Here is a 23,563-nt window from a genome sequence, read left to right as displayed (position 1 = left end):
CCAAAGAAGACGTACAAATGGCCAACAAACACATGAAAAGATGCTCAACATCACTAATTATTAGAGAAATGCAAATCATAACTACAATGAGGTATCACCTTACACTGGTCAGAATGGCCATCATCAAAAAATCACAAACAGTAAATTCTGCAGAGGGTGTGGAGAAAAGGGAAGCCTCTTACACTGTTGGTGGGAATGTAAATTGATACAGCCACTGTGGAGAACAGTATGGAGGTTCCTTAAAAAACTAAAAATAGAATTACCATATGATCCAGCAATCCAACTCCTGGGCATATACCTGGAGAAAACCATAATTTAAAAAGAGACATGCACCCTAATGTTCATTGCAGCACTATTTACAATCACCAGGACATGGAAGCAACCTAAATGTCCATCAACAGAGGAATAGATAAAGATGATGTGGTACACATATACAATAGAATATTACTCAGCCATAAAAAGGAACAAAATTGTGCCATTTACAAAGACATGGATGGATCTAGAGACTGTCAAACAGAATGAAGTAAGTCAGAAAGAGAAAAACAAATATTGTATATTAATTCATATATGTGGAATCTAGAAAAATGATATAGATGAACCTATTTGCAAAGCAGAAATAGAGACACAGATGTAGAGAACAAACGTATGGATACCAAAGAAGGAAGGGAGGGGTGGGATGAATTGGGAGATTGGGATTGACATATATACACTACTATGTATAAAATAGATAACTAATGAGAACCGACTGTATAGCACAGGGAACTCTACTCACTGCTCTGTGGTGACCTAAATGGGAAGGAAATCCAAAAAAGAGGGGTTATATGTATAAGTATAGCTGGTCCACTTTGCTGTACAGTAGAAACTAACACAATACCATAAAGCAACCATACGCCAATAAAAAACGAATAAAAATAAAAATCATTGCCTACCAATCTCCATTTGTTCTTTTTTCCTTAGCAATGGTGTATTTTTTACTGCCTTTCCTCCAATGAAATGTAAGGATTCCAAAGGTAGGGATTTTTGTATCTTTTATTCACTGATATATCCCAAGCACCTTGGAACATAGTAGATGCTCAATAAATATTGACTACGTGAATGAACCTGAACCCACTATTCTGAGACCACCTACTACTTACAGGTGAAACCTGAAAACAAGAACACTGTTCATCTCAGTTTTCCAGGCCTTCCCATCCACAGATAGTGTTGCTTCTCTTCCTCAGTGTCTCAGTTCTTCTGAGTCTCCCATGCCAAGCTCACTGGAGCTGCCGGAGCAGCACGGACCCAAGCTCTCCACACAGCTGTAACTGCTGCAAGGAACAGGGAATACACGGTAGAGGAAGGTCTAAGCTTGCTGTGGAGCAGCACCACCACCAATAGCATTTTCAAATTAGGACACTAAGCATTGCAAATTTTAATAAAGTAGTAATGGAAAGAGTGAAGGGTGAGAGGTGTTGGGTGCCATCTCCAGGTAAAGCCAGATGACCTTGCTTGACCTTGGAACGGGAGGGACCCAGAGGGATGAATCATTGTAGAATAGCTGAGGTGGGATGGTGCTGTGACTTGTGACTCTGGTGATTGGTCCACTTCCCTGTCTCCTCCATCTCCTCCAAAAGATAAGCAGTAAGTCCTGATGACAGGAAGTAACTTTCTAGGTTATTCCATCTTTATCTCAGATCAGAAAAAGCAATCCTTACCACCACAGTGATTGGCTCTTCCCAGAATCAGAACCAGAGGTGTATATAGGAGATGATAAATGACAGCTCTCATTCGGGGTTGACACCTGAGTCAGGTGCATTATTAGAGTCATTAGAACCATGTGGCTAGGAGTCAGGTCTAGTCTTTGAGTGTGAGGATTCAGGCTTCCTCATTGCTGAAGATGTTTAGGCAGGTGTACTAGCTCCACAGGTATCCACTTAATTGGGACATGTAAGTGAAGAGGCATGAACCTGATTCATTTCCTGATCCACGGCTATTCCCCAGCCTGCCCCCAAACAGAAGCACCACAAGCCGGGCCAGCTCTTAAGGAGTTCGGTGGTGAGAAGAGGCCCTCAGAGGTCTGAGGCCCAGCGGAAAGCAGGTGCGTCCCGGTGAGCCGAAGCCACAACACGAGGATTTGGTGAGGAGGTAAGGCCTGTGGCGGGACGTGAGTGAGGAGATAGGACAGGGAAGGGATGGGTTCTGGCCAGAGAACAGTGTACTCAGGTGAGTGACAAGGTGGACAAAGGAGAGACTCGATGTGGAGGGGGTGAGGATACACACAGGGGAGAGAGGAGAGAGATGCTGAGGGATGGAGGCACAAAACGGGGCTATGGAGGAGATGGGGATGGGGTCATGGAGGGTGTGAGACACAGAGAAAGGAATAAGGACATAGGGACATGGGGACACAGAGGGATGGACCTGAGGGAGAGGAGATAGAGCAAGGAGCGGGAGGCATGAGGGACAGAATGAAGGAGGATAGGGATTCAAGGTGAGGGGGATGGAGCCCTAGCGTTAGGGGGTGGGGTCTTAGTGGTTTGGGGCACCCGGAGGGGAAGGGAGGGAAAAGACACAGGGTGAGGGAGGAAGGAGACAGCAGGGGAGAGAGATGGTGATTGGCTAGAAGGAGCAGGTTTAGGAAGGCTAATTTCCACCTCCTCTGTGCCCAGAGAAGCCAGCCCTCCCTTCTGACTGTTCCCCCCAAGAGAGATGGCACCAGCCAGAGCAGGATTCTGCCCTCTGCTTCTCCTGCTGCTGGGGCTGTGGATGGCTGAGGACCCAGTCGGTGCCAAGCCCAGAAACATGACCTCAGCTCAGTGGTTTGAAACTCAGCACGTGCAGCCCAGGCCTCAGAGATGCAACACGGCGATGCAAAACATCAACAAGTACTCCAATCGCTGCAAAGGCCTCAACACCTTCCTGCATGAATCCTTCTCCGGTGTGGCCGCCACTTGTCAGACTCCCAGCATAACCTGCAAGAGAGGCCGTAAAAACTGCCACCGGAACCAGAAGCCTGTATCCCTGACCATGTGTAACCTCACCTCAGGGAGGTACCCAGACTGCAGGTACAAGGAGAAGCAGCTGAATGCTCCTTACATCGTGGCCTGTGACCCTCCCCAGAAAGGGGACTCTAGGAAATCCAACCTGGTTCCTGTCCACCTGGACGATGTCCTTTAGGTTTCCAGCCAGCCACGTGCTTGGGCCGCGCCTTAAATCCCTCTGCAGGCCCCTGGACCACTCCTCCTCAACCCAGAAGGTTGTCTTCTGACATCTCTTGGGGCCCTTCCTAGCTCAGGCTCCTCTGAGAGGGTGGGGCTGCGGGGAGTTGAGGTGATACATTAGTAGGCTAAGCTCCAGAAGAGATGGTGATCTCTCAACTTTTTGTTGCTGTTTTTCCAGAAGCTTATCCCGAAGAAGCTTAGGGGTGTGGGTTCCTTAGTCTATGCCTCCTACATCTTTCCCCTACCCCATCTTCTCACGGCAGCATGACGAGAGGAGGAAAGGAATGGAAAAGGAGTGTAGGAGATTTATGGCGAGAGCCACTCCTATTCCTAAACTAGGCCTCTTCCCTAGCTCTGATTGGTAGTGACGTGGTTTGTGGGCAGGGAGGTTGCCTGAAGGGAAGAAGACAAAGCAGCACCACTTCATATTTACATAGCATTTCATGCTTTTCACAGTGTGTCCACGTGACTCCCTTGTGAGATAGACATGACTAGGATTACTCATCTTTAGGGATGAGGACGTTGAGATTATTTTTTTTTACATCTTTATTGGAGTATAATTGCTTTACAGTGGTGTCTTAGTTTCTGCTGTATAACAAAGTGAATCAGTTATACATATGTTCTCATATCTCCTCCCTCTTGCGTCTCCCTCCCTCCCTCCCTATCCCACCCCTCTAGGTGGTCACAAAGCACCGAGCTGATCTCCCTGTGCTATGCGGCTGCTTCCCACTAGCTAGCTATTTTACATTTGGTAGTATATATAAGTCCATGCCACTCTCTCACTTAGTCCCAGCTTACCATTCCCCCTCCCCATATCCTCAAGTCCATTCTCTAGTAGGTCTGTGTCTTTATTCCCGTTTTACCCCTAGGTTCTTCAGGACATTTTTTTTCTTAAATTCCATATATATGTGTTAGCGTACGGCATTTGTCTTTCTCTTTCTGACTTACTTCACTCTGTATGACAGACTCTAGGTCCATCCACCTCATTGCAAATAGCTCAATTTCGTTTCTTTTTATGGCTGAGTAATATTCCATTGTATATATGTGCCACATCTTCTTTATCCATTCATCCGATGATGGACACTTAGGTTGTTTCCATCTCCAGGCTATTGTGAATAGAGCTGCAATGAACATTTTGGTACATGACTCTTTTTGAATTATGGTTTTCTCAGGGTATATGCCCAGTAGTGGGATTGCTGGGTCATATGGTAGTTCTATTTGTAGTTTTTTAAGGAACCTCCATACTGTTCTCCATAGTGGCTGTACCAATTCACATTCCCACCAGCAGTGCAAGAGTGTTCCCTTTTTTCCACACCCTCTCCAGCATTTATTGTTTCTAGATTTTTTGATGGTGGCCATTCTGACTGGTGTGAGATGAGATCTCATTGTAGTTTTGATTTGCATTTCTCTAATGGTTAATGATGTTGAGCATTCTTTCATGTGTTTGTTGGCAGTCTGTATATCTTCTGTGGAGAAATGTCTATTTAGGTCTTCTGCCCATTTTTGGATTGGGTTGTTTGTTTTTTTGTTATTGAGCTGCATGAGCTGCTTATAAATTTTGGAGATTAATCCTTTGTCAGTTGCTTCATTTGCAAATATTTTCTCCCATTCTGAGGGTTGTCTTTTCGTCTTGTTTATGTTTTCTTTTGCTGTGCAAAAGCTTTGAGGTTTCATTAGGTCCCATTTGTTTATTTTTGTTTTTACTTCCATTTCTCTAGGAGGTGGGTCAAAAAGGATCTTGCTGTGATTTATGTCATAGAGTGTTCTGCCTATGTTTTCCTCTAAGAGTTGATAGTGTCTGGCCTTACATTTAGGTCTTTAATCCATTCTGAGCTTATTTTTGTGTATGGTGTTAGGGAGTGATCTAATCTCATACTTTTACATGTACCTGTCCAGTTTTCCCAGCACCACTTATTGAAGAGGCTGGAGGATGTTGAGATTTCAGAAAGATTTGTTAATTAAAGAGATTGTCAGGTTGGTTAGTAGCAGCAGCTGGACTTGAAACTAGGTCTCCTGACTCTAAATACAGCGCACTTTCTACTTTACCACTGGGTGGAAAAGGAGAGTCCTCTGCAGGGACCACAGGGGAACCAGGTAAGATTTCACCTGTGAAACAATGTCCCGAGAGCTCTGAAGAGCCAGTTACCCCATGTTGGCTGCAGTAAAGGTCATTACCTCTCTAGCCAAGGGACTGTTTATGAGATGCTCCAAGGATCTTAATTCTCTCTCTCTGTCTCTCTCCCTCTCTCTCCCCCTCTCTCTCTCCCTCTCTTTCTCTCTCTCTCTGCCCCACCCCACCTCTCTGCCCTCCCCCTTCTCTAGTCCACTCCTCTTCCTTCCTGGGCCCTGGTCCTGGCTCTAGCTTGATCGCCTATAGCCCTGAAGGCACAGTGTCAGGGGGGTGTCCCAACTTCATCTCCCTGCTCTGGGATCACATTTCCCTTGACCTCAAGGGACTTCCGTGGCCCAGCGCCTGCTTGTCACAAACAAGCTGGTGGGAGCTGCCAGAGCTTCCTTCCTCCTGATAATGATCTCTCCTGCCTTGGTGCTTCCCTGGCTCTCTGCTCTGGCAGTCCGCCCAGGCCGGAGGGGTTGAGATGTGGAAATGCCATCTCCCCGTCCTCCCCCCACCCCTCCAAACCCCGGCTGCAGACACCACTTCTCCCTTCCTGGTGAGCAGAACTGGAGAAGCTATGGCTTTATGTAGACTCGGTCCTGATAGCTTCCCACTCCTAGCCCACACCCAGCATTGCCTACAGCCTTGACCATCACCAGCCCCTTCTCTCTTCCTTAATCTCAGTCCCAGACAAACTGCACTAAGCCCCATGCCCGCCCCACGCCCACCCTACTTGAGCACCCAAATACTACCTTGTTAGACCTTCCCTTCCCAGCTGTGGAGTCTACTATCTAATTATCCCTCTCCCATACTCCAGTGCTCCCTTATGCCTTACCAGAGTCAGAGTAAGCTTTGGAGCCAGATACCATTGGGTGTAAATCTTGGCTCAGTCCTTTGTGGCTACATGACCTCAAGAAAACTGCACCTCTTTGCAACTATGTTTCCATATATGGGAGTAATACTACCTACCCAACAGGATTTCAGGAAGATTTAGAAATGACATTTATGAGGCCTTAGTCAACCCCAGGCACTGGTAAGCATTCAATAATGATAGCTAGCTGTAGGTAACAGTAGCAATAGCCCTGTCCAGTCATATTCACCTTTGGCAAACACGCAGATACCCCTTTGGCAAATACCCCATTCAATTCTCCTTGAGGTCTTTCTTCTGCTAGAATGATGTTTATGAGTAGGCTAGAGAATAAGTCTGCAGGCAGAGTCCTGCTAGGTGGGCTGGGTGGTTTGAGATGGTGAGGAGAGAAGGTAGGGAAGGGATGATGAAAAGAAAGGGGAGCAGAACATTGAACAATTCAATTCAAGCAGAGTGAGGGGCCAATACGTTGATGAGTCTTGAAAGTAGAGGGGCAATAAAAATACTTTATAGCCAAATGCCAAATGACTGAATGTAAAATCTATATATCCTGTGGTCACTGTACTAGACATTTATCATTCTAAATACATGATTTTCAACTGAGGTGCATAGAAAACCAAGTCTCTTAGGGGTAGCTGATTTTTCTTTTCACTTTATTCTTTCTTCACAACTCTTTTTTTTACTCTTTATTGATGATTTTTCTTATGGGTGTTATGGTTTTGGAGACATCCTCCTCACAAACTATTTAAGTGGCTAAAATTATGCTTTTATTGTATCCTCTCGAAATAAGAAGAATTTCCAAATATGGCTTTTTCTTGAAATACTCATGATCTAAATAGTATTAAATAACTAAACATTAAACATAATTCTAAAGCAATCTATGGTGTGGTGATAGCAGTCAGAATAGGGGTAACCTTGGGGAGTGCTAACTGGGAAGGTGTAGGAGGTAAGCTGGAAATGTTCTATTCTTGCTCTGGATATACTTACTTTGTGAAAAATTATTGAGCTGTACACTTAAGATTTGTGTACTTTACTGTAAGCAAATTATACCTCAATTTTAAAATCTTCCTAAAAAGTATATTTTTAAGGATTAATTTATTTAACATGAGAAATGCTAATATATCAATTCACAAAGATTATAATATAATGAAATCATGGACTCATGATCTAATCTAATTTCTATTGTTCTGCTTTGTACTATTTGTTAAATTAAATAGTAGTTGTGCTAATTATTAAATTGTTGTAAATATTTTTGGTTCAAAAAATATATAAGGTTTTTTCCTAAAGTTATCCAGCTAATCCATGCTCTTCTATTAGTTGTATAACTGTCAACTAATTTTCCTATTTAACTATGTGAAAATTCTTAATAAAATTTATATGCAGTATAAGATTTTACAACCATTAATTATTACAACATTTTTCTTAAAATAATAAATATGCATTTATATTTCCCCTGACTGATAGGATTTCAACATTTTTAATGTTCATAAGGAAAATTTCACTTCCAGTCACATTCAGAGTACTCACCAATATCTGATTATTCAGATATTAACAATGAACCCAAATGACCTGCCTTGTTTTCATACCAATGCTTTAACAGATTAGATTTGACAGTCACCCATTCCTTCACATGATCCTGATCACAGCCAAGTTCAGGGATGCCAGGAATTATGTTGAAATAAGCATTTGGCTATTCAGCCTTTCAAAGGCTGAAGCTGAGGTCCAAAACGAATAACAGGGTTGCGCCAATTACCAAGGCTGCATCTTGATACATGCCTACTTAAAGGCTGAAAAATGGGAAAAGGAGACTGATTACTTATGAGATTTCTGTTGCTGGGGGTGGGAGCTTGGAGGGGGGAGGAGGGTGTCTAGGGGAGTATTGTCCAGCCTTGTGTAGATGGCTCTAAAGAAAATTGTTTCGACCTGGATCTAAGGAGCAGAAACAGAGTCCTGTAAAGAATGTAACCCAAGAACTGGAGCTAGTGTGAACTAGCTTTCTAGGAGTAAGACTATCTGAGATAGCCTAGGTAGGATACTTTTCTACATGACCCTAGTTCCCCAAAGTCTCCACACTCTGAAGAAAATGACCCATAGACACTATGAAGAGGGCCAGCTGAGTCAACAGAGAGAGAAGGGTCCTGATCTCAAGGGCAGGGTGTAGGAAGAGGAAGTGTCCTTGAGTCTGGGACCCTTTTGCTCACATTGATTCAGACAGCCCTCTTCATAGTGTCTCTGGCCCTAGGGGATGACCTTAGAGCTACAGCAGCAGAAAACAGACCAACGCAGTAACAGCAACCAGGGAGACTTCTCTGTGAGAACCCTGGCCCATTTCACCACATTCCTCCTACGCTTCTGTACAACTGGGCCTCCAAAAGGGCTTCGAAGACTTCAGATCCTCATTTTAAAGTCCTCCTCCTACACCATCCGCCCACCCCCACCCCCACATTCTACCATGGAGAGATAGAAAGAGCAGTCAGAGCTCTTACCAGGATGTGTTCCTGTGCAGGACTCCAAAGCCAGTAAGCTTGGGAGCATCCATGAAGCCATGGGGGCATGAGAAAACATTGCTAGTGAGGCCTTGTAGGAAGTTCACAAGAGGTGAGATAAGGAAAGATGTCTACCCATAATGGATATACACCCATGATGAAAAGTCCTCTTGATTTAGAGAGATTGGAATTTCCTCATCTATGCAAAGATCACCTACTTCATAGAGTATTATGCAGATTAATGTGACAACATATATAAGGGGCTTAGTACAGTGGCTGGTGTGTAGGAAAAGTTTGAGAGATGTAATCATTTATATTTATTACTGTGATGTCAAATGTTGAGAGGCCAAACCTGTGATGGATGGAGCAGGCCTGACTTCCATGACAGAAGAACAAAGGACTTAAACAAAGGAGGCCAAACTCCTCCTCAGCCTCCTCTTGCCAAAAAAAACCTTCCTAGCCAAGAGTATATAAGGTAGGGTTCAAGGTCAGACAAAAAGGACAATATGTATTAATTTCTCTAGGTAAGGTAATTTGGAGTGGGGTGGATGGGGGTAATGCTTTCAATTAGAGGGGGAAGAAAAGGCTACTGAGTATTTATATTAAGACTACTTAAGGGGTGTTTTCTCATCTCTACCTTCCATGAATCCAGAGATATGGAAAGAAGGCAGAGGATTTAGGGTCACTAACTTTTGAGGGTGTCCTCCTTACCAGCTCCTCTCCAAAGGGTTCAATTATCACAGCAGTTGATGGAGAGAAGGCTCTAGTGACATTTCCAACTTCCCCTCCTGAGTCATTTAAACTAGTCCTTAGGTAAGCTTACTGTCCCTTCGCCTCCCTTGTGGAAGATCACTTGTATTTTTCCCACCGTCTGATTCAGCTCCATTTCCTAGTTTGTCTTCCATTACACAAGACTACCACCAATGGTGGTTCACTGATTTCCAATGGATTGGTTACAATGGGAAAACATCACACTTGTTACTTTCTATGGTCTTCACATAGGAACTTAGTTGAAGTTACACCTTTAAAACATAAACTGTATACCTGAAATTAACACAACATTGTAAGTCAACTATATTTCCATTATAAACAAACAAAACAAACAAACAAGCAAACAAACTGACCTAGTGAGAATCAATACAAATTCCTGCTTGGGCCATGGCATTTAGCACAAGACAGAACTTCACATCTGCATAGCTTTAGGCTCTTTCAGTAGATATTCATAAAATCATGTCTTAAGAGATTGTAGGGCTTCCCTGGTGGCGCAGTGGTTGAGAGTCCGCCTGCCGATGCAGGGGACATGGGTTCGTGCCCCGGTCCGGGAAGATCCCACATGCCACGGAACGGCTGGGCCCATGAGCCATGGCCGCTGAGCCTGTGCATCCGGAGCCTGTGCTCCGCAATGGGAAAGGCCACAACAGTGAGAGGCCCGCGTACCGCAAAAATAAATAAATAAATAAAAAAGAGAGATTGTATCCAGTGACCTCAGAGATCATCTAGTCCTCCCCTCCGCATTTTGCAAATGAGAAAAATAAGACTGAGGGGACCCAAGATCACATGATTAGTTAAGTGAGAATTCAGGTTTCTTGAACCAGTCCAGTGATGTTCCCAAAGTGTCATTCTAGTTGATGGTCCCAAATAGATCTCAGACATCTTCCAAGGTCAAACTCACTATACCTGGACTGGCAAATCAATCAGCAAATGGACAGGTTCCCAGATTGAGACAAAAATATGTTCATTCAAAAAAGAGTGTTCAGTGCCCATGATCCTGAGGTGTTTACATTTCTGCCTCTCACTTGCGGACCACATCCCCTTCACCTGAATGCTCACACTGTATCAGTGAGATGGAAAAAATAGTAGCACTCAAGAACTTGATGGTAAACTAGTCAAACATGTCCCTGGACCATGCCATTGGCTGTTGGAGACATAAATAAGGGCATGCAGCAAGAAAAAAAGTCTTCACTTCCAATCTGCTATTTGGGGCCAGGGTGAAAACATTGCAGAGATCCCATTTGGTGGACCTCCAGATGGGCCTGAAACATCCGAAATATTTTATCTTTGGTAAGTATAATCATTCTTTTTGTTTGAATTTTATTTTATTAATTTTTTATACAGCAGGTTCTTATTAGTTATCCATTTAATGCATATTACTGTATATATGTCAATCCCAAACTCCCAATTCATCACACCACCACCACCAACCCCCGGCCACTTTCCCCCCTTGGTGTCCATACATTTGTTCTCTACATCTGAGTCTCTATTTCTGCCCTGCAAACCGGTTCATCTGTACCATTTTTCTAGGTAGGATCAACATTCTTTACCCTCAAAGTTGGCACATCCAGGGCTGGGTCTTCATGGTCAACTAGAGCCCACAGAGCAATGTTTCTCAGACTTTTCCCCAAAGTGCTAGTAATGGCCAAGGGGAATTAAGCACCTAAAGTGATGCCCAGCAGGAATGAGCTTTCTCTGAAGCCTCTTTCTTTTACTTAACTAATATTTATAAAATAACCAAGTGCACAGATTTTTTTCCCCCCATACTGCGAGGCTTGTGGGATTTTTAGTTCCCCAGCCAGGGATCAAACCCAGGCCCTCGGTAGGGAGAGTGCCGAGTCCTAACAACTGGACCACCAGGGAATTCCCCCAAAGATGTTTTATATGTTATCTTCAAACATCATTTGTGGTAATAATGGATCAATATTAATTTCCTGGTTTTGATGGCTGTACTGTGGTTATGTAGGCAAGAATACTTGTAATTAGAAAATATTCATTTCTGTATAAAGGGATAATGGAGCATTTTATCTGTAACTTAGTCTCATATAGTTCAGAAATGTTAATAATTAGGGAATCTGGGTGAAGTAGATAGGGGAGCTCTGTGTACTATTTCTGAAACAAATATAAATTTGAAATTATTTCAAATCAGAACCATTTAAAATTATTTTTTTAGGGACTTCCCTGGTGGCGCAGTGGTTGAGACTCTGCGCTCCCAATGTAGGGGGCGGGGGTTCAATCCCTGGTCAAGGAACTAGATCCCATATGCATGCCTCAACTTAGAGTTCACATGCCACAACTAAGGAGCCCACCTGCCACAACTAAGTCTGTGCAACCAAATAAATAAGTAAATAAATTTTTTAAGTAGTTGATTTGAATTTTTCAATATACTCCATCAAAGTTTTATTTTATATAAAAACAATGTTTTAAATCACTTCCTTTCCCCCAAAAAATAGTTTTGGTAAAATTGGGATAGAAGATATTTATCTTGTGGCTTTGTGTGTACTTTGTGCATATCTGTATTCAACCTAGGATAGGAGTATACTGGCCTTAATGAGGTTTTCCTTAACTTGTTCGCTATGGGTTATGCCTCTGACCAGTATTTCTTTTTTTTTCTTCTTCTTTTTTTTTTTTTTTTTTTTTTTGTGTGTGTGTGTGTGATCGGTATTTCTCTTTAGGAACTGAATGAGGAAGATAAGGTAGCCATGGAGCCAGGGCAATAGGAAGGTTCCTCATATGCTAAAAAATGAGAAAATAGACATCGAACACTTGCAACAGTGACTGGGACCTAGAAACCCCTCAGTAAGTGTTTGCTCTGCTTTTATCATTGTCATCATCATCCCTGGGAGGTCCAAACACTGAACACAGGCTTGAAATAAGTCAAAGGCAACAAAACACATGTGAGGGGAGCCACATGCCTCCACTATGACTGGACAGAAGACTACATCCTCTCCTTCTTGAGGACAGATCCTATAGTCAGGAACTAACAGAGGCATTCCACTCACTGAAGCAAGATCATGGTGGCACTGGGCTCCCTGAGCAGGCCCCAAAGAGCTACACAGTAAAGAAAAATGGACCTGGTAAGAGAGAGAAGGTCAACCACTGGGTACAGAAGGAGGCTTCCCAGTAGGAGTGCAGCAACCAGATTTCCTGTGATAGTGCTCTGAGGCTCGGAGTTTAGAAACCAGGATCCAGGACATCTCAAGGCCATGGGCCTTCAGAGTCAGGGACCCCTCTTGGAGGAGACTCCTTCTTGGAGAGATTCCCTGTGAAAGCTTCTGGCAATCTGAGACCAACCCAACTCCTCTGGCCTGGCTGTTGACTCATTGCCAAGACCAGAGGTCTCAGCAAGCAGAGCAGGAGAACTTTCGGAGAAGTGGGGCAAGGTAGCCCTGCTGTCCTCCAGAGCTGCTCCGGAGCAGGACACTGCCCTGTAGGCTGCCCATCCTTTTCATTTCCCTCTGGGCTTTTCCAGCCAGAGCTTGCCTCTACCCAGTTTCCTGGACTGTCGTTCAATTTGCATTTTTCTCTTTTTTTCCCTCTTCTCTCTCTCCTGGGGATATCCTTATACATACTCACAAAGTAATCAAGGAGCTGAGTATTCACAGTCTCAGTTTTCTTTCTGAATTAGCATCGCAATAGTGTTTCACAACAGAGCTAGTCAAACGCCAGGGTGGCAGGGCATCCATCATTACGAGTAAGTGCTGCTTCCAGTCAGCTGTCCTAGCCCTAGGTGGTCCTCCTGGATGTGTGAGCTGTTTGGCAGAAGCTAGCTGAAGATCTTCTGTGCTGTGCTCAGAGAAACAGAAGACTATCAGCAGCCACCTGCCTCCTGAAGCTAAAGTTACACCTTCATTCAGCTTGTCTCTCCGGTGAATTTCACTTCAGAGTATCTGCACCCCAGCCCATCTCAGCCTTGACACCTTCAGAAAGCGGCAAGCGGCGTCAGCAATAGCTCTTCTCACAGGCTGTCAGGACTAACTTAGCGGAACAGCGAAGCTTCCAGCTGGTTACTCACAGTGGAACCTGTCCTCAGACACAACCTCTATGAAAAGATCCCATCAGTGCCCTCTACTGAGGGGCCAGGAATCAGTTCTGGACAATCTCACACAGGACCCAAGCAGAGGATCAGAAAATGCACAGCCCCTTCTCCCCTTAGCCACAGCTGGTCATTTGTAGTGGCCCCGGCGCCCCCTACACCAGCCCCGCTCTTCCAGAACCCGCTTCTTCCTGAAGAAGCTACCTTTCACCTCCAGGGGGAAGCCTGACAACCATACTGGAGGTGGCATTTGGAGTTCAAAGGCTACCTCAGGCCAGCAACCCAGACAGACATTTCTGGTCCCCTCACCCATATGCCTCTAGGCTATCCTGAAAAAACTAGTCTCTACAGGATCATTGCATATTCTCTACTCCCCCTCTTCTGAGCTACCTTTGGGGTCTTCCTGAAGGGCCTCTCCTCACATTCTAGCCTAGCTACTAGCACTTTGATGTTTCATCTTGTCTCATAAAGTCTTAGAAGCGGGCGGGGGGGTGCTTTTTAGAAATTATTCAGCTGAAACTCTTTGGGTTACAAATGATGAGGAGACTAAGAGGACCAGAGTGGCGATTCAGTTCAACACACAGTTAACTAAGTATCCCTCTGAGCTATCCATATGCCTGACACTATGGAGATACAGAAGCATGAAAGGGCCTGATTTCTTTCCCACGAGTTTACCATCTAGTTGGGAAGATCTGATACACACGTAAGAGTCAGATAACAAAACAAGGTAGTACACTATGGAGCACCCAAATGAGTGGTACCTGGAGTTAATGCCGAAGGCGGTTACGTTCAGGAAGCATTCACCTGAGGTAGAGTTGTACAGGAAGGTTCACGCAGGTGGTTATGCACAAGCTCATAGGACCAAGCGGAGATCTGAAGGATGGTAATAGTTGAGGGAGAGCCCTTAAGGAAGAGACAGAAAAACAGAAGTAAAGTTGAAGAGAGCAAAACCTGTCCAGGAGATGAAAAGGAGCCCTATCTATTAGAATAGTCACAGAGTGACTGTCAGCCCATAAGGTAACTATCAGTAAACAGGGAAGCAGTGTGGCAGGAAAAGAACAATAGCTTTGGAGGCAGACCTCCCTCATTTTCAATCCTGGGCCTGTCACTTAACACATCTGTGACCTTAGCCTCTCTAAGCCTCAGTTTCCTTTTCTATAAAATGGAGGTAATAACATGGAACACACAATATTGTTTTGCATATAGCATTACACATAAAGCACAAGGCCTTGGCACACAGAAGGCACTTTTTAAAAGAAAGCTATTATCCGTAACCAAGTACCTAGCACCGTGCCAAGTGCATATTACATGTTCAGTAAATGGTGGTTAGCAGTATTCCTTTCTTCCTGCAGCTGTGGTACAGCCCTGTGCTGACCTGACCCTAAAGTAAGGTGACGTGTATTCTCGTGGCTGACTTTAGGAGAGTAGTAAGTGATACACTCAAGGCAGCTGGCCCTAGAATGTCAAGGGCTATGTTTAATACCCCCATACCACACTAGACATTTTAACATTTTATCATGCCATATTGAATATATAAAATGTATGCTCCTCATTCAATATCATTCTTGCAGATGTGTACCTGAAATGATTTTTAAAGTTTTACTTCTGAAATTGTTTGACTTCAAGTAATTTGGGATTGGCACTGCTCCTTCTGCAATTGTGGTATTGAGAATTCCCATAAAAGGAGGAAAAAAATCTAACCTAAGATTGTTTTCCAGCATAATAAACTTCTTATGGGTGCCAAATTCCCAAATAAGTGAAATCAACTTACCTGCTACCACCACGTGACTGTGGTAGCATGGAAGTAAATATTTTAAATTTGATTTTATAGTTGACTTTTCCTATATTGGAGCCAATTTTTTTTTTCCTAGTCTCAAATATTGTAGGCCCCTGAAAGCCTCCCAGACCCTAGTCACTGGGCCTCTAGTGCTTAATGGGTAAAACAGCCCTGAGACTGTAGCACTTGGGAAGACATGTGATGAATAACTAGGATCAAATACACAATCCAAGGAACCCCTTCTTCAGGCCTCCCTGAGTGGGGCTGGCCAGCGGCAGGGTCAGCACCTACTTGAGGAAAAGCATGTTTGCAACTTAACAGGATTCAGAGCTTGCAGAGTCTGTGGTCAGTCATCTTGGTCGGCATGAAATGTTCGTGCCAACCCTTGTCTCCTGCTGCCATCCCTACCCTCTTGCACAAAAGCCCAGAGGCTTGGCTCTGCAACTGTAAATGAATAATCACATGGTAATCCTTCCATCCCAATGGGAAAGGCTCAGCTGAGGGCCTGCAAAAGAGAAATGACTTCCTGAATAAATATATATATATATTTGCTCTCTGAGGCCCAAGTCAACTGCTTGCTGGATAATGTTCTCCTGGGTTGAAAAATCAATGTTTTGTTAGCTTTGTGGGGAGGAATGCAGGAAGGGATTCCCCACTATGAAAACGGTGAGCTCTGTTGATGAACCTGGCTCCACCTTGGAGACAGAAAGGCAAACATCTCAGAAGTTTCCCATCTGGCAATGCAGATCATAGGAGCCTAAGTGATTTTTGTCACTTTGCAGAGCATTTTATCTCAAAGGCAGTGAAGTCACATGGAGGTCAAGATGCTGGGTAGGGCTCAACACACCAGCAAAAACCTGAGAGGTCGGGCTTCCCTGGTGGCGCAGTGGTTGAGTCCGCCTGCCAATGCAGGGGACATGGGTTCGTGACCTGGTCCGGGAAGATCCCACATGCCGCAGAGCAGCTAGGCCCGTGAGCCATGGTCGCTGAGCCTGCGCGTCCGGAGCCTGTGCTCCGCAGCGGGAGAGGCCACAACAGTGAGAGACCCACGTACCGCAAAAAAACAAAAAACAAAAACAGAACTTGAGAGGCTATAGCCAAAGCAAGATCCCTCACTTCAGTCATTTGCTTCCTCCCTTGATAATTGCTGCAATACTGCCAGTATAATAATTTACTAAATATGTATGTATGCATTTAGTTCAAATAGTTCTTTGAAAATGAAACTGTGTAACATCATATTTCAAAGAATACTAGGGTCACTTAATAAATAGAAGCAAAAATAAATATAGTGAATGCCATCCAATTTTTAAAAATTCTATCCAGATATTGCTTTCAGCTGAAGACTCAGCCTGGGGTCTGTTGTCTGTACTGAAAAGTGGGGAGAAACAAAGCCTAACTTTCTTGCTCTAATAGGAGACCTTCTTCTAAATGTCATCAGAAGGATTAGAAGAGAATTACCGAAGGCAATGTTCATGTTTCATTTAAACCACAAACAGACACACACTGCACTCTGTTCCTACGGGAAACACTTCCTCCTTCCCTTTTCAACCTGGCACTAGACCAAAGGGATGGGCTGAAAGTCAAGAAGCTCTGGCCCCAGCTCTGCCACTCACTTGGTGGCCTTCGGAAGGGCAGTTGCTCTTTCAGACCCTCCAGGCCTTTCATCTGTAAAATAGAGTTGCTTGAGATGATCTTGAAAAACTCTTCTGCTCTGATTCTCTATGATTCCAAGACTTTCTCCAATAGAGCAATATGTCAGTCACAGAAAGAACCCAACTCACCATACTGCTTTGCTGGCTAGAGAAGTGAGAGTGACTTTTTCTAGCTTCAGAGAGAAATTGGACCACAGAGCAGAGAGGAATTAGCCTGACTCCACAATCTTAATACTGACTTTCAGGAATGACTGAGCTAGACTGGGAGGGTGAGGTACGGATGCTTGGCCTACTTTTCTTCCAAGATTAGTTTCCTTTTGTGGTCTGACTTCTCAGAGTTTCAAACAAGAAACATGGGAGTGTAGAAAGAACAGGGGGTTTGGAAGCCAAGAAGCATTGATTCAGATCCTGTGTTTGACGCTCCCTAGCTGTGCGATGATGGGCAATTTCCTTAACTTTTCTGAGTCTCAGTTTGCTCATATATTAAAAAAAAGAAAGAAAGAAAAGAAAGAAAGAAAGAAATCATACCTCATAAAACTCTTATGAGGGAAAAACAGTATAAGTGCTTATTGGGGGCATAAAAATGTACATTATCTGCTGGAACTGAACAATAAACAGCCAGTAGTGTTTTTAAATATCTGAGGCTATACGAGCCCTGCAATAATTGACTTACAGTATGAAATTCTTAGAAGGGCTAGCAGGGCATCACCCATGGTGACCCAGTCACATACCTCCCACTTCTTCTGTGCCACTGTGCCCCTTGGGAGAGATGGCACCAGCCAGAGCAGGATTCTGCCCTCTGATGCTGCTCCTGCTGCTGGGGCTGCGGATGGCCAAGGACCCAGTCGGTGCCAAGCCCAGAAACATGACCTCAGCTCGGTGGTTTGAAACTCAGCACGTGCAGCCCAGGCCTCAGGGATGCAATGGTGCGATGGCAACATCAACAAGTTGTTGATGGCAACATCAACAAGTACTCCAATCGCTGCAAAGGCCTCAACACCTTCCTGCATGAATCCTTCTCCAGCATGGAGACTCCCATCATAACCTGGAAGAAGGGCTGTAAAAACCGCCACCAGAGCCAGAAGTCTGTATGCCTGACCGCGTATAAGCTCATCTCAGGGAGGTGCTCAGACTGCAGGTACAAGGAGAAGCAACTGGATGCATTCTTCATCATGGCCTGTGATCCTCCACAACAGAAGGATGGCCTAAGGTACCAGCTGGTCCTGTGCTTTTGGATAATGTTGTCTAAGGCCAGGTGTTCCCCCACCCCAAGCTCTGCAGACTCCCGATGCTACAGCTGCATTTCCTCCCTTGAGTTCTTCACTAATCCTTACCCTTTTTGCAAATACCACTTCTCTCCCACGCAGCCAACTTCACATACTCTTAATTCCTTACGGGGTTTTGTGGATGCTCCAAATGGTGAGGGAAGAGAGGTGATTCTCCTTAGCCCTTCACTGTTGCTTATATTGCTTTCTGAGTGTGGATACCATGTGGCCCTTCAAGCACTAAGGCTCTTAGCAGAGGTGCATCTAGGTTTTGTGGGGCTTATGGCATATGAAGTTTTGGAGACCATCTTTTTTTGTTGTTGTTGTTTTGTTTGTTTGTTTTTGCGGTACGCAGCCCTCTCACTGTTGTGGCCTCTCCCGTTGCGGAGCACAGGCTCCAGACGCGCAGGCTCAGCGGCCATGGCTCACGGGCCTAGCTGCTCCACGGCATGTGGGATCTTGCCGGACCGGGGCACGAACCCGTGTCCCCTACATCAGCAGGCGGACTCTCAACCACTGCGCCACCAGGGAAGCCCTGGAGACCATCATAAAGAAGAAGAATAGTCAGAACCTTAGAAGAGCTGTGGTTGGACAGTTCAGAGGGAACCCCGTCGGGGGAGGCAGAGATTATCTAAGGACGGAGGGCTGGAGAATCTGTGCCGGCTTCCCTGTGTTGGGCAAAGGAATGTGTCTGATTTTGTTGCAATAAAAGACCCTGCTTTTCCTGATTGAGTGTGTGTATTACTATCCAAGTGAAAGTATGGAGGTTTGGAAACCCCTCCTTATCTCTGTGAAGCTTCAGTATCACATGCCCTGCAGGCAGAAGGGAGGGCAGCTCCCTCAGCAGGCCTGGGCTTGGAGGAGCAGCCTGGGCTCTGCCTTCCACCCCCTTGAAAATTGCCTGGTGGTGTCATGTCATGTGAAGGGGAGGAAGGCAAGGAAGGGCAGGCGGAGCCCTGGGATGCCAGTCAGACCTGAGGCTGGACCCCCTTGTTTATGCTCAAGACCTGACCTTATGCCTCATTGGTATGACCCAGAGCAGGAACCTCAGACTTCTGAAGTGAATTTACCCCCCTTGGAAATTTCAGAATCAGGACCTTCTAAAAATCTTGATCTAATTCTAATTAGTGCTTCTCCAACTAACTGTGATGATGGAGCAGTTTTATATGAATCTGCCATAGACCAGCACTTTCATAAAATACAATAAGATGAATTGCTGGAAAAATGAAACAGAACATACAGATATAGAAAACACAAGGCCAAATTTTTTATTATTAGATTCAATTAACATAAAATCAGCGTATCAGATTGGCATAAAAGTTTCTCAGTGCTTTCTCTCAATTTCTATACTTATCATGATAGATACACAGCGAAAAATATATACATGTACACATATAAATTAAACACCAACATAAGACATACACACCCACACACATATACATACACAGGGGCACATACTCACATACGTGCACGTGTGTACACAATACAAATGCACGTATACAAATACACACACTCAACCATAAGGCAACCACTGTCCTTCCCTCTTCTGACTCTGCCTCCCCCATACACTTCCCTTCCCATATTTAGAAAGAGATTTTCCTACACAGACTAGGGCTCAGAATAAGAAAAGGATGATTGGTGAAATGGGAAATGGCAGGAAAAGCAGAGAATCCAAAAATTCTGACTCCCAGCCTGTTTCCCTGCTTTCTAGAAAGAGATCTAAGGCAGAGCTCCTTGCTACCTACCACACCCACACTATCCTATCCCAAATATAGCTTCCCCAACAGCGGCCCTGCCATACCACAGTCTGCCCATCACCATCACTACTGAGCCCACCCTGTGCTTCTGACCAAGGAAGACATACTGAAAATGAGAGGAAAACAACATTCTTGTACTCCTCTGGCTTCGCCCCAGTATCGTGGGCAGGCTCCACTTTCTCTGTCTGCACCTTAAATGATGGTGTTTCTCAGGGTCCTATTCTTAGCTCTCTTTTCTTCCCACACTGTACTCTCTCTTTTTTTGTGTGGTACGCGGGCCTCTCACTGTTGTGGCCTCTCCCGTTGCGGAGCACAGGCTCCGGACGCGCAGGCTCAGCGGCCATGGCTCACGGGCCCAGCCGCTCCGCGGCATGTGGGATCTTCCCGGACCGGGGCACAAACCCGCGTCCCCTGCATCGTCAGGCGGACTCTCAACCACTGCGCCACGAGGGAAGCCCCCGGAAGCCCCCGGAAGCCCCCACAAGCCCCCACACTGTACTCTCTTGAGTGACTTGATAAAGTTCCATGGCTTCAAGTGCCACTTACCTGCTCCCAAAAGCACCTCCCCAGCTCCAGTCTCCCAAGTTCCAGGCACATATATCCATCTCCCTACTGTTACTAGCTGCCTCAGCATCCTGCAGACATCTTAACAAAAACACTTAGAACTGGGCTCAAATCTGCCTGGCTGCCAAACTCGCCCCTCCTCCTGCCATCTCTCAGTCTTGGTTAGGGGAAACATCAGAGCCAATCATTCAAGATCCTAATCTAAGAGACACCTGTGTCTACTCATTCTTTTTTTGTTTGCTTGCTTTTCCAGTAATTCCCCATCTATCCCAGATACTACCTTAGGAGGGCGCAAAGGTTCTTGGATTTTCTTTTTTCCATATATCACTGGGTTCCTAACATAGGTCAAACACACATTATGATTTTGGAGGGGGTTGTGAATTGAAGCTAAGCAAAGACACCTAGGTGGTTGCAATCAAGGATTTACTGTCTAGCTTAGGAGGCAAGAAAAAATAATACCTTTAAAACACTATCAAACAATAACAGAAGAGTATAATGAATCAAATGGATTCTGTAACATTTTTCTGCCACCTCTCCCAGGGTTTCATTCATCCTAACCTTGTTCCCTGTTAAATGTTAATATTCCTGATACATGTCTCTGACATAATGTTAGGTCTGTAACCAGAGTCAGGCAACACCAGGAGAAATTAAACCACTCAATATCTGTAAGAGTTGTGGCTCCAGAAGCTGGCAAGAGTGTGGAAAGAATCCAGAATAGAATGGATCCTTAAATAGATTAATTATATCCAAACAAGTGGTGTAGCAGCCTGGGTAGGAGTTTCTGACTTCCGTGTGTAGGTTGAAGAATTAGAGGGAGTGTAACTTGAATCTAGGGGCCATGGACTATGAAACTGGCCCATTCAGAGACTAATGACACAGCATCCATAAAACAGGGCCCAGTGGGGAAGCTGAGGCCTGAGAAGAGCTACCCAAACGCCTTGGGACTAAATCTCTGCTGGTTATACTCTCTGAGCCACTGAGAATGTGTTTGCAAAAAAGTCACTCAGGAAGGAACTTCCCAGATATTTAGGATGACATAATTATTACCTAGTGGGTAAGTGTGTTTTAATATCCAGAAATTTTTTAATTAAGGATAAAAATATTTACGTGAATCAAATACATGGCATTAATGTGTCTGTATTAAGGACTTTGTGCATATTTGGTATTTTAGGTATTTGCAATGTTTAAGAGAATTTAGCCTGTTACAGTAAGAAATTGGTCTTGCCATTCTAATTTTTTTTAACTTTTAAAAAATACATTTGTTTGTCTATATATTTATTTGTTTGTTTGTTTGTTTGTTTTTGGCTGCATTGGGTCTTCATTGCTGCACATGGGCTTTCTCTAGTTGCGGCGAGCGGGGGCTACTGTTCGTTGCGGTGCGCGGGCTTCTCATTGCAGTGGCTTCTCTTGTTGCGGAGCACGGGCTCTAGGCACGTGGGCTTCAGTAGTTGTGGCATGTGGGCTCAGTAGTTGTGCCTCGTGGGCTCTAGAGTGCAGGCTCAGTAGTTGTGGTGCACGGGCTTAGTTGCTCCGCGGCATGTGGCGTCTTCTTGGACCAGGGCTCCAACTCGTGTCCCCTGCATTGGCAGATGGATTCTTAACCACTGCACCACCAGGGAAGTCTGCCATTCTAATTTTAAACGTATAATTAGTTTAGATGTGTGGTTTGAAATAGAATTTTCCTTTAAAATTAGTTTTGGAACATTTAAGAAAACAGGAATTTAATCACCATATTCATAAATTGTCAGATTTCTAAGAATTTTTTTAGGTATTCAGGAATGTATAGTTGGTTAGCACAGATAACTGAATTACTTTGTAAGGACATGGAGTATGTTAAACTTATAAAGTATATTTTTAAATGTTCAAAGGAGTATTTTAAACTACATTTATAAATGGTACCAAATAGTCATCAAATACAACCATTTAAAGTGATTATTAAAATATACTTGTTTGTAAGTTAAACATAAAAGCTTAAGGAAGAACTGAGCTTCTGATTTGCATCTTTAACATAGAGAACATACATTTGAAAAAGCCAAAGTAGCCCCCTAACTGTTCTTTCCTGGGCACAAAAGAACATTTTAAAAATTTGCATTGACCCTGCGAGACCAGTCCATTTTCTGGACTGTTTTCATCTACACAGTGCAGAGTAGTTTCATTGATTGTATTTCCTGGTGTTCCCATGTTTGCTGGTTTTACTGAGCCTTCAGAAGAGAGAGTGGCCTCTGATGATGCAATAGCTGAAGCCAGGGACTGGCACAAAGCTGGCAGTGGTGGCACTGGAACTGAACCCGGCACTGTCTCTCCCCAGCGCCCCCCTTTCTCTGCATTGTACTGCCTCCAGGTGGATCATTCTGCTGACTTGAAGAGTGTCTCCCACTGCATTGTGGAAGAACTGAGAAACGGGAGCAGGGCTCCCCTGCCGCCGGTGTGGTCGTTGCAGAGGAGTTCAGCTAAATATACTCTAAGAAAAAGTAAAACTCAGAGACCATATAATTGAGTCTCCATCCTCAATAGGGACTTTTCCTCCCTGGTCAAAATTGGAGTTTTGAGACTACATATTTCCAAGTAAGGTGGCTTTAAAAAAACAAAAACAAGAAAACAACAGATTGTTAAGCAACTGGTTCCTTCAATAAATCAGGCTGCTTGCCTGGAAGTGTGTGTGTGTGTGTGTGTGTGTGTGTGTGTAAACACACGTGCTCATGGTGGGGAGAAGTTATGTTAGTGGAATTAGGAGTGCTATATTCCACCAATTACAGATTCTTTGGGGACCAAAACTCCTCATTTGAAGTACAAATATCTTTTGACAGAAATAAAAAACAAGATAATGTAACAATTACTTGGAATCAATCAGTTAGGTACTGGTGCATTTGGCTTGGGAGCATTTGGATGCATTGCATAGTGTATTGAAAGTTTTGTAACAAATGTCTTAAAAATAGGTGGAATATGGGCAGAGATGTGGAAGTAGAAAATGAGCACAGAAAACGAGATGTCAAGGAACTGGAGACAAATTTGCACCCACCTGCTTAGCAGTTCTGAAGACTGGGGTGTTGGGAGTGGGGATGGAGGTGTGACTT

General features: G+C 44.4%; 1 protein-coding gene and 1 pseudogene across 1 annotated transcript; both read left to right on the top strand.

The window, feature by feature from the left end:
- Positions 1-2,685: 2,685 nt before the first annotated feature.
- LOC132489333 (ribonuclease 8-like) lies at positions 2,686-3,153 on the top strand. Its single transcript, XM_060098241.1, has one exon. It carries the CDS (start codon positions 2,686-2,688, stop codon positions 3,151-3,153), a length of 468 nt encoding a protein of 155 aa, XP_059954224.1.
- A 14,519-nt stretch (positions 3,154-17,672) lies between these two features.
- Positions 17,673-23,516, top strand: LOC132488102 (ribonuclease 7-like; annotated as a pseudogene).
- The last annotated feature ends 47 nt before the right edge of the window (positions 23,517-23,563 follow it).

Source organism: Mesoplodon densirostris, chromosome 4 (assembly GCF_025265405.1).
Source record: "Mesoplodon densirostris isolate mMesDen1 chromosome 4, mMesDen1 primary haplotype, whole genome shotgun sequence".
Taxonomy (NCBI): Eukaryota; Metazoa; Chordata; class Mammalia; order Artiodactyla; family Ziphiidae; genus Mesoplodon; species Mesoplodon densirostris.
This window is presented reverse-complemented; position numbering and strand designations above follow the sequence as displayed.